General features: G+C 31.6%; 1 protein-coding gene across 1 annotated transcript in view; it reads right to left on the bottom strand.

The window, feature by feature from the left end:
• LOC139500147 (uncharacterized) overlaps positions 1–12,749 on the bottom strand; it is a 100,294-nt gene that overhangs the window by 18,008 nt on the left and 69,537 nt on the right. The window contains exons 6-8 of the mRNA XM_071288886.1: positions 3,365–3,535; positions 2,702–2,872; positions 414–584 (exon numbers count right to left, since the gene is read on the bottom strand). Of these exons, the coding sequence (XP_071144987.1) occupies positions 414–584; positions 2,702–2,872; positions 3,365–3,535 (513 nt within the window). The remainder of the gene's footprint in view (positions 1–413; positions 585–2,701; positions 2,873–3,364; positions 3,536–12,749) is intronic.

Here is a 12,749-nt window from a genome sequence, read left to right as displayed (position 1 = left end):
TGATCCGTGGTCAAATTTAGCGCATGTTCAAAAATTGTCAAGGATATACAAGTACTACCATGATCTACTACGTATGACTAAGGCAACACTACAGATATATACGAATTAATACAGATTGCCACAAATGATGCCGGATCGTATCCGTAGCTAGTCCAGCGTCAGATCCGTGAATGTGTGACCTAGGGAAAAGATCTGATGATATGAATGTGATATCTATTCCAGCTAACATATAAATAGTGTACATTGTTTTAAACCAATGTTGAACTTTCCGTTTACCTTTGAATTATGTTAAATAAGAATTGGGATGTTATTATCTCACAAATATATGGTAAACTAGTACTGTCAATGATTTTAGAATTTCAAATGTATAACTTCCTTTTTAGCTCTGAATAATCTTTTATTCAAACATTTACCTGGGCATTCGTTAGGCTGAGTACATGTGACATGATCTGTACTGTTGCCTGTACAGTTGTTCCCACCATATTGAGGATGTGGATTAGAACAGTTGCGAGATCGTAATCTGGTTCCAACACCACATGTTACACTGCATGTGTTTTCGCTCCAAACACTCCATGATCCGTGCACTACAAATTTTAAATAAAATTCTTAAAATATAATCTAAATTAAAAAGCAAAAAGTAAATAGGATTTTTTTGCAATACAATTTTCTGAAATGCCAACGTTTTGAACGAGTCTCGAATACACTGTCAAAATTAGAGACAAAATTATCTTACCGCACCATGCTTATCTAGGAACTTCTAGGAGAGAAGATAAGGGTTTCTGAAATCGTATTTTATTTCTTAGAACACCTTATATTTCTGCCAAAAAATAGTACATTTCCTGCTAGATCGAAAATTGCAGCAGACAGAAATTTGATTGCAACTCTTTTAGTATGTGGAAGTTTTGCCAACAGTTACATTCTATTTATATATAATTGATATGATTGACATGTGCATCGCTGTGATGTTATACCAACGTTAAATATTATTAGTTACATAGTGTGCTAGTGATCTAACACGGTATATATGGGGTTAGTAAATTCCATATGGGGTGAGAGCGAAGCTCGAATCCCCATATAGAATTTACTTACCCCATATATACCGTATTACGTCACTAGCACATTATGTAACGAATTTATCTTACCGACTATATTAACGTGTGAAATTTAGACTAGTGACCTATCAAAATGAGCCAGTCTTCAATACCGTTAGTATTAAGAAACTACTTCCATTGATCCTACAAAAACAGATGCCAAGAATAACAAGTTGTTAGGTTTAAATGTGTTTTATGAATTTATTTCAAACTTCATCATCAATTTCTTCGTCTGTTGAAACCGTTCAGATTTTTTCGCAGTACCGTTTTGTTTTTATAAAGGGACGTAACACCAGTATTAACCGTGCATTAACTTAGCCCCGCCTCCCTATTAACCTAATATGGAATATACACGGTCTCCACGCGGACGCTTTTAACCAATTATATTCATAGAAATGTATAGGAGGTAAGATAAAATCTTTTCTCCACATTCATATTACGTATAAAGTGTTCGAATATTTAACTGCCACTATATTTGTGACTGATCTATTATTGAAATTGTTACCTGGACAAGGGACATACTGCAGGCATTGTTTTTGTAAACTGATAGATTTTTATGTCTGAAACCTGATTGGTTGAATAATTCATTGTTAGTTGCTCAACGTCCAGTGGCAAAAAGTTAATGCACTTTTAGTACAAGAACAAATTACCAATAAATATCCCATTGACAAACGAGGGTATATTGGATAGCGACAAAATTTTATCCTTGCAACAGACTACCTGCATACCCTAACAGAATTGTTACAAGCCAGGGTTCTTCTGGAGTGGTGAAACTTGAATACCAAATGAAAAACATTGAGCAAACATACGATCCGATAACAGTTATTTAATAATCTTATACGTTTATAAATTATTTCAAATCATCAAAATCCAACATAGTATTTGCTTATTCATTGCAAAAGTCGTTGGTGATCTTGAATAATCCTATATGTGAGAAATTTCATTGTGCTGTCAAAATGTTCACCGCATATTATCGTACGCCTTTTATTTATATTATGAACACTTTTTTAATATCGGTATATTTATAATGCGTTTCTATCTATTACCATGATAACATGCCATCCAAAAAATAACATCTTTAAGTTTAAAGTTCGTTTTTTTAAACATACAATTACCGTTCCTATCATGTTCCTTCATCGAGTTACGTTCGTTCGTCAATATCCTGGTCATGTCTAGTAAGCAGTTACTACGGTCGTTTGATCCGTGGTCAAATATAGCGCATGTTCAAAAATTGTCAAGGATATACAAGTACTACCATAATCTACTCCGTATGACTAAGGCAACACTACAGATATATACGAATTAATACAGATTGCCACAAATGATGCCGGATCGTATCCGTAGCTAGTCCCGCGTCTGATCCGTGAATGTGTGACCTAGGCAAAAGATCTGATGATATGAATGTGATATCTATTCCAGCTAACATATAAATAGTGTACATTGTTTCAAACCAATGTTGAACTTTCCGTTTACCTTTGAATTATCTTAATTAAGAATTGGGATGTTATTATCTCACAAATATATGGTAAACTAGTACTGTCAATGATTTTAGAATTTCAAATGTATAACTTCCTCTTTACCTCTAAATAATCTTTCATTCAAACATTTACCTGGGCATTTGTTAGGCTGAGTACATGTGACATGATCTGTACTGTTGCCTGTACAGTTGTTCCCACCATATTGAGGATGTGGATTAGAACAGTTGCGAGATCGTAATCTGGTTCCAACACCACATGTTACACTGCATGTGTTTTCGCTCCAAACACTCCATGCTCCATGCACTACAATTTTTTATTAAAATTCTTAAAATATATCCTGAATTAAAAAGCAAAAAGTAAATAGGATATGTTTGCAATACAATTTTCTGAAATGCCAACGTTTTGAACGAGTCTCGAATACACTGTCAAAGTTAGAAACAAAATTATCCTACCGCACCATGCTTATCTAGGAACTTCTAGGAGAGTAGATAAGGGTTTTTGAAATCGTATTTTATTTTTCAGAAAACCTACTATTTCTGCCAAAAAATAGTAGATTTCCTGCTAGATCGAAAATTGCAGCAGACAGAAGTTTGATTGCAACACTTTAATAGTATGTGAAAGTTTTGCCAACAGTTACATTCTATTTATACATAATTGATATGATTGACTTGTGCATCGCTGTGATGTTATACCAGCGTTAAATAAAATATTTTCTCCACATACATATTACGTATAAAGTGTTCGAATATTTAACTGCCACTATATTTGTGACTGATCTATTATTGAAATTGTTACCTGGACAAGGGTCATACTGCAGGCACTTGACATATTTATTTCTACTTCCTCCACATTTTTTCCCGCCTTGTTCAGGGTAAGGATTTGAACATTCGCGATACCGCAAACGGCAACCAACACCACATGTTACACTGGAAGGTGTATCTATCCAACTGCTCCATTGTCCATCAACTATCAAATTAAACATATATCATCAAATTAAAACCATAACGTTAAACAAAATTATACAGTGAAAAAGAATTTTAGGACTGTGATTTTCTTACAACATTACTATTTACTTTACTATTTCCTGTTCATTGTTTCCGTAAAAATGAGTATTTGGAACACAATATTTGCGATACCGTATACAGCTATCTACACCACACATTACATTACAAGGTTCTTCCACCGAACCACTTATATTTTTTTTTATCAACAAGGAATTTAAATGAAATTATAGTAAGAATTATATTGCGAGTGAATTCGATATTTTCATTTGTAACAGCATCAATCACATATTACTAAACAGTTTCGTTCAATGAACAGAATGAAACTTTCGAATAAAACTGTTTTTATCGAGGACTTTGTTCTAAATAAAGGATACTTTAGAGAATAAAGTTGTTTTTTAAACAGTGTTATAAACAGTGGTGTTTCGAGATAATTTTTTAGAAAATTTGGTACCTTTTCCACTAAGCAGAGTTTCACGTACTCTTAGCTATAGATGATAAGTTTATGATAATATGCTTTCCTCAGAATATCTGAAGATGCTTTTTGGATTGTTTTTTATCAATCACATTACTTAGAACATTTGTAATAACGTAATCGGTATCCAACATCACACGGTACATATCAGGGTGTTCATTTCTTAGTAAGATTTACATTTTTAAGAAACTTTTGCAAACTGATGATTTAACAATAAAAATAGATTAAAAATATTTTGTACATGTAACTACCTTAATTACAAATTGCGCAAAATATGTAGGCGTACAGCTCTCAAATATATCATCGAAGGGGTAATCAAACTATAAACAAAAACAGTAAAGGTATGACGAGTACATTTTAACTAAATTGATACATTAACATGGTTACCGTCCTTTGACATGTTTGATATCAACTACTATCACCATACAAAATATGTTATTACATGATTGGAAAAAGGGGCCCAAGGGAAATCTTCAAAAGATTTTTGCATTACAAAAAAGCAAAGCAGAGGACTGACTTCAAGATCTCGATTACATTCTAAATTTTGTTCACTATAACTAAGCTTTTAAAAGTTAAGGCAAATAGAAAATTGTTTTAGTTATTTCGATCTTCTCATACCAGTTTTGGCGTTTTGTTATTCTCTGAATGGAGTAGTTAATAGTTATCAAAGGTACCAGGATTATAACTTAACACGCCAGACGCGCGTTTCGTCTATACCAGACTCATCAGTGACGCTCAGATCAAAATAGTTGTAAAGCCAAACAAGTACAAAGTTGGAGAGCATTGAGGACCCAAATTTCCAAAAAGTTGTCCCATCCTGGGATAAGAAAATCCTTAGTTTTTCGAAAAATTCAAAGTTTTGTAACAGGAAATTTATAAAAAATACCATATAATTGATATTCCGAAGTGCTGACTACTAGGTTGATAATACCCTCGGGGACGAAACGTCCACAGCAACAAGTTACCGTTAAACTAAAACATTGTCTGATCTCGAAAGAAAGTTCATTTGTGTTTGTACTAATTAATCCTTAAACAAAAAAAAAAATCATTATGTTTTGTTATTTGTTTCATTATTAAATTGTCGTAAGGGAAAACGGATAAATATTTCGATTTTTTTATGAAGCTTAAAACATAAAACTTTTTCAAATCAATAATTGAATGGAGAAAAAAACTAAATTGAAGGTTTGTGATACTAAAAGTATGTTAATATATGTTTGTTGCAGGCAAAGATCCAACATCAAATTTATCATCTTTAAAAACCTACAATTGATGTATAGTCAGCAATACACGGTCTCGACATGAAACATATAAAACCATTTAATTGAGAAAAAAGGACCTAATTAATATCCAAAACATTTACAAAAAGCTTGTATGACAGACATGAACCAACGAATGGTCAACAGATGGGTTCAACATGTTCATAACGTGGGACAGTGGTGTATGAGTACAACATAATAAGCCCATTTTTCAATTCCCTCCTGCGCTAATGTTTTGTTGACAGACGAAAAGAAGCACGTACGGACTACGGTATACTATAGTATTTCTTGACTAAGTAATTTGAGATTATGATCTGACTCTTTTTGCCGAGCTAGAAAATAAAGGCAGCAGCCGTGTACTGCTGTTCTAATGTCATTAATTGATTGAGAGATAACAAATCCAGATTACCAACTAAAACCGAGTGAAACGCACCAACAAAAGAGGAAAACAACGACACAACAGACACACTAAAGTGCAACAAAAACAAACGACAATGCAACATACACAGACACGAACTATAAGATAACAACTACCATTTTCCTGACTTGGTACAGGACATTTTAAAAAAAAATGGTGGGTTGAACCTGGTTTTGTAGCTTGCTTTTATGACAATGTTAAATATACCACTAAAATGATAACATTACATGACAGGAATACAGTAAAAAATAAATTCAAGAACATGTAGGAAAGAAAAAATAGACGAATAAACAATACAATAGTACATTTTGACATGCTTAACACAGAATAATAACGAACACAAAAACAACATAGGTCATCATACAAAAAAACAAAACACAACAGAACCGCGAACTGTCCGTCAAACATCTGTATCAACGCCACAAAAGTGACGTCACAGGGAAATTTCTAACAAGAGGCTGTCGAGTGACAGCAAACCGGATTTTCCTTTAATGGTCGAATCATGAACAGTAGAGTAAGTATGGACACACTATTCAAGCTTGAAACATCTCTGAATTTTGATTGTAATTGAATATCTAAAATTTATCTAATTAATAATGAAAATCATATTTTTAAATCTCAACCCCAGGATCATGTAAGTATTGAACAATAACATACACAACAAAAATAAAATACAAAATAACAACCGTTACATCTACTTTTATAACACGCATGCATGTCTTAAAAAGATTTTATAATAACTGGATCATGGAGTGAGTTTGTAATATTTCTCTTTAGACAGAAATATGGTTTAACATTCTACTCTAACATTATATAATTATGATTAAAAACTCTCTTAAATTCAAGATGATGTAACACAATGTATATTTTCAAAGTATAATCAAATATAACTGATAGTTCCAAATATTATTTCTTTCATTTGTCACACAGAAATGCAGATCTGCAACTTATCAATGTCAACACTTTTAAATGTAATGATATATAAATATACTATAACAAAAATAGATTAGTATCTGATTAAAGGAGTTAACTTCATAAAAAAAAAGCAAGTGATGACAAAGTTCTCTACAATTAGATATGATTTAACAGTCAAACATTGCTGGAATCAGCATACCAAAGAACGCAAGAATTCAATTTTGGTTGAAATCAAACGCTGTTTAATATCGTACTCTAATTTGGACCAACTTAAAAAATGGGCTCAAAACCAGGAATCTGAATATATGTTTATTAATAGACACTATAAGCTTAGTTTTGAAAGTTGTTCACTTCATCAAAATAAAAATATGCATAGCATTCAGAAAATTAGTTTTTACAGAATAACTGTAATTGTAAAAAAATAAAATAAACAAATTGTGTAAAATTGGTTGGAATTTGTTTAACAAATCTGTATTTGGGTAAGTTGATTCAAGCATACTACAATGTATTATCTGTATTGCAATTTATGTTATAAGCAAATAATCTTTAACTGCTATATCATGTTACTGTGTAAACATGTAAATTGTGAGCAATGAAAGTCAAGTAGTTCGAGTATTTTTTTTAGTAAGTTTTAGAAAATTTCAAACAAATATTCTTCACTGTGGTTAAGCATTCATTATTCGTCACTATCCTATTGATTAAAAACTTTTGATAATTTATAATGTTCATTGAAGATGGAACACGAATGCGATATTAATTAATTCTATTGATGTGTCATTTGTATGCACGAGTGACATTCCTTTAAACTATGTTCCAATTCGAAAAAAAACAATTGAAGGTTTGCGAGTATTGTCTACCTTGAACAGGTTCATAATTTTATATGTACGTATAGTTATTTGATTTGATTTTAAATAATTACAAATGAGTTTGACTGTCCCTTTGGTATCTTTCGTCCCTCTTTTATCAATTCAACAGATTTCAGTTTTTTTTGTTATTGGTTTATTCAAGACCTTGATGTTTAAATATAATTATATTAATTTGTTTTGAAACGTTTAAAATTGTTATTACCAATATTAAGAACCTTTCATAGTTATTTTAAATCTCATTTAATTACATCGAAGAAATTAAATGCCGCCCGTGCTAGGGCTGTTTAGCCAGTCAAGGTTGTTATAAACTTCCATCATCAGAAGAAGAAGAACTGAAAAAACCGACTTGCATGGTAAATAACGGTCGTTCTCAAGGCCTCCCTTACATGATCCTTTAATAAGTGAGGACAATTACTTTTACAGTGCGTTCGACTCAGGCAGATACAGTTTCAGGTGAAAAGCACGTGTTAATAGACACCTGTAGTCATTCTGCTGTCAAGAATGCACTTTTTTTTAAATTGCCTCCACATCATATAACCGACAACAGCATTGATCCTGCTACTTTAATATGCCATATGTTGTATATAATTATGTCAGATTTCAAATGAAGCCTACAAATTGCCTTATATAGTGCATTTTCATTCTTAAAAGACAAATAAATATATGCTGTAAAACCCTTACACAAAAATACGCAAGATACATATACGCACAAACACTTAAACAGAACACCATAAGCACCACTTTATTCCGGGAACTTCAAAGTTATATCAAATGCTTTAGTGAGGAATTATGAATAGAAATTATATGATTAATTTGAAAAAAGACTTTATATGAAGATTATCTCCCATGATAATGAAATGATGGGAAAGGTTTATCGGAGTTTTCTTACATTAATCGCAAATAGGACAATAAAACAATTTTTCATTTGAGCTTAATTAACGTTAAAACAATTTTATGTCATTCAATTATAAGGACTTTGTTACACAAATGTACCAATCTTGTTTCGTGATGACAATAAACAAAACATACCAAAAGAAAAGGATACAAAACTGAACTGTGGTATATATTTGATAATTATCCAGATGACATCCCTGGATAACTGCTATCTATGTTTGTGTGTGAATACTTCAGGTTGTTTTTAAATTAACATTACAATTCTGCATATAATATACTTCAAGTTACCAGATACACGTATAATACTACTAAAAATGGGGGTATGTACACATAATATACGTAAACACACCTACCTGTATTGTCAAGCCTTTTTTTAATCCTTCGTTTTATCCGTTTCTCGAACTTCCTCATTTCTTCTCTAAGCAATTGTTTTTCCTTTAAATTGTTGCCGTTTAGATTTGTAAAGCCAATATTTGTGGAATGTGTCAGTTCTTGTAAAGAATTATTCAATAAAATCAAAGAGGATCCCACGGAAACCCTCGATGTTATGGACTTAGATTTTTCTTTATCTAAATCACGTTGTTGTTGTGAAGTAATGTTTTGTAAAGCCACGATGTTTTGACTTGAGGTATCCTCTTCCGACATTAGTTTCTCCATTTTTTCCACAGTGCTATTAAGCTTTTGTTCTAAATAATGGTTTTGATCTTTCAGAAAATCAACTTCGCGATTAACTCTAAAAAGTAGATCGCTGTAATTGCTTTCCATTTTTTTAGACATGGATTTTTCTTTATTTAACTCACGTTGCTGTTCTGAAGTAAGTGTTTGTAATGCCTGGATCGTTTGATTTAAGAATTCTTCATTTGTAATTAATTTCTCCATTTTGTCCACAGTTGTGTAAAGCCTTTGATTTAAACCTTGGTTTTGTTTAATCATAGTATCAATTTCACTTCTGTCATTCTGAACTGTTATAAGAAGATTGTGGTAATTGCTGGCCAGTGCTTTCATTGTGGCGTCAATTCTCTTCACAATATCTGCATTTATTAATTCAGCATTCCTGGAACTGACATCTAAAAAAAAACCGAAACCGATATATGACAGTACAGTAAATACAAACAACCACATTTTGTTCAATTCATCCAATTCTTCTTTCTAAAACAATACCACATTTAACATCATCCGGGTTATTTCATTCAGTAGATTGTGACTTTGTAATTTAAGGGTGTACTTAAAATAAACACTCATCTCAACTCATTCACCTTTCAATATCGTGATTATAGTTTTCCTGTTCTGCTGCACTTAAATTATTAATTAGGATCATGATCTTCAGCTTGCAATGGTGTAGCCTTCAATTTATATACTTAGTATACTAGTAATAAAAAGAAACAATACGAGGCAATGCATTTTATATATATATATATATATATATATATATATATATATATATATATATATATATATATATATATATATATATATATATATATATACTAAAATTGAACACACTGTACCGAGTTAAATAATTGCCCTCTCGGTCTAATATTTACAGGGTGTTATTTCTTATCAAAATCATTGATTTTTAAGGCAATGCAAAAACTCGAAAAACAAATTAGGAATTTTTGTGATTTCCAAAAAATCGTATTTTCCCAAAAAAATTAAAAAAACCGATATTTGAACTTAAAACATTTAAACTTAGACATGGTCTGCTTCAAATTTTGAATGCCTTTGTCGATATTTGAATACTTAATTCTCATCTTCGAAATTATTGCCGGCTTTTAACATTATTTTCCGCAAAATAAATTTGACCCCTGTGTTCAATAATACGTAACTTTCTAATTTTCCGATTTGATCAGAGTCTTTTCATCATATTCTTTTCTTTGTTAATGTTGTTTATAGGATTATTTAACCGTTTTTCTATTTATCAAATTTTATGATAAATTGTAGTTCAATCTTGTGTATAGTTTCTTTTGTTCACTAGTATATTTAATTTTTTAATTTTATAAATTCATTACATTAATGCTGATAATTACTTTGAAAAAACAGTCATGCTGAGTGTTTGTTCGTAAAATCTGGATAATCACAGATAACTTGAGAATATCTATAAAATCTCTACCACGTAAGATAAGTAAACATGTATTATAGGGAAATCTGATTTTATGATTTTTGACGGAATCTGTATCTTTTTTATTTGATTGTATAATTGGTAGAAAAAGGTTAGCTAAGATCGATTGGTGCAAATAAGAAAACATTTTTTCATATTCTGGTTAAAACAAATTCGATAACGTAGGTTATAATTATATTGTTGTGCACCAATCATCGGTTGTAACAATATCGGTAATCTATAATTCTATTCTATTTTGAAATATATCTTAGCTTTGTTTTATATATTCTGCATTTGCATCCCTATACTAATTAGTTCGAGTCATTTTTTTTTTTTTTTTTAAATCTCAAAAAGGAGCCGCATAACCATTCGATCGTTTTGTAATTAACACTATTCTATCTTTTATTATCAATTTTGAATGCTAGATTTTTTAAACATTACCTTATAACATCATTAAAATAACTCTGATCCTATGGATGTAACACACATGATATCTTCATATTTTGTTTCTTTAATATATGATGATTTAGAAATATGCAGGAAGTGGAGGTTTTAACAGCTCCGTTTGCAATGCCTTTTGATCAAACTTCCATTTAAATCGTGGTTCATTTTTCCCCCGTTACCTTTCAAAATGATAAATATAAAAGTATCAATTAACAGCTATTAATGACATATAAACTATTGTGTCACCTGAAATGCTTATGGGGACTCGCGGGTTCCAATTTTCGCGCCAACTGCGCATCGAGATTGAAGTTCTTCCTATTGTCGTAATTGGCAATGATATTTAATTTTGATTATTAAAAACAATCTATTTTATTAAGATATAAGACAAAAGAATATTATAAATATAAACTGTAATTCTAGAATTTTGCGGGGTAAACATGTTAGCGGGATTCTTAACCTCCCCTAACCTGGGACAGTGGTGTAACAGTGCAACATAAGAACGAACTATAGAAATCAGTTGAAAAAGGCTTAACTAATCAGATGGACAAAAATACAAGTGTAAGCCTTTTTAAACTGATTTTTATAGTTCGTTCTTATGATTTACTCAACAGTTACACCACTGTATCAGGTAAGGGGAAGGATAGGGAGTCCCTTATCATGTTTGATACCGCCACAGTCTTTATATTTTCCTGCCAAAAGTCCTGTAATTCAGTGGTTGTCGTTTGTTGATGTGTTACATGTTTGTATTCGTTCATTTTTTTGTATATATATAAAGCTGTTAGTTTTCTTAACGAATTGTTTTACATTTGTCATTTTGGGGTCTTGTATAAGTGATTATGCGGTATGGGCTTTAATTTTCTCATTGTTGAAGGCAGTACGAGGACCTATAATTGTTAATTTTTGTGTCATATTGTGGATACTTGTCTCATTGGTAATCATACCCAATCTTCTTTTTTATACGTACACATTCTTTATTATCCAGATATTTGAAATGATAATTACTTTTAAGAGGGGCGATAGATACCAGAGGGACATTCAAACTCATAGATCGAAAATAAACTGACAACGCCACGGCTAAAAAAGAAAAAAACAAACAGACAAACAATAAAAAACAATACACAGCATAGAAAACTAAGGACTAAGCAACACGACCCCCACCAAAAACTGGGGGTGATATCATGTCCTCCGGAAGGGAAAACAGATTTTGCACCACTTATGGCAGCCGTCGTGTTATCCGTGTTATTACAAACCCGGCGAATAGTCTAATTAGGGAGGTCATATTCGTACAAAGGGAAGGGGATTGTTGTTGCGACATAACGGAAATAACCGATATCGTTTGTGAAACGGTTATTCCATAACGGTCAAATAATTCGTGATGGCGTCTGTAAAGTTTACATAAAAATGATTTCAACTTCACCATTTGGAACTCTTGGTTTAATAGCTTCCTTGTTTTTGTGAGTTGATACTATTATGGTATGGTTGTATGTACACCCAAGTAGTATTTAACTACGTTAGTTGAGCGGATTTTTTTATTAAGTAATACATGTTATATGTATTAAGTAGAATTGAATGTGCGTTATAAAGTATAGGGGATTGGTAACATGTTAAATGTGTAGCAATACTCATGTCAGTAACTGCTAGTAGTCCTTTGTTTATTTATGTCTTATTGTCATTTTGCTAAGTTTCTTCTGTTACATATTCTGACATCGGACTCGGATATCTTTTAAACTGAGTTTTACTGTGCGGATGTATGTGTTTGTTTATTCTACATTGGCTAGAGGTAAAGGGAAAGGATTGAAATCTAAAAAAGGAT

Source organism: Mytilus edulis, chromosome 13 (genome assembly GCF_963676685.1).
Source record: "Mytilus edulis chromosome 13, xbMytEdul2.2, whole genome shotgun sequence".
In the NCBI taxonomy this organism is placed as follows: domain Eukaryota; kingdom Metazoa; phylum Mollusca; class Bivalvia; order Mytilida; family Mytilidae; genus Mytilus; species Mytilus edulis.
The sequence above is the reverse complement of the archived record's forward strand: the minus strand, read 5'-3'. Positions and strand labels throughout refer to the sequence as shown.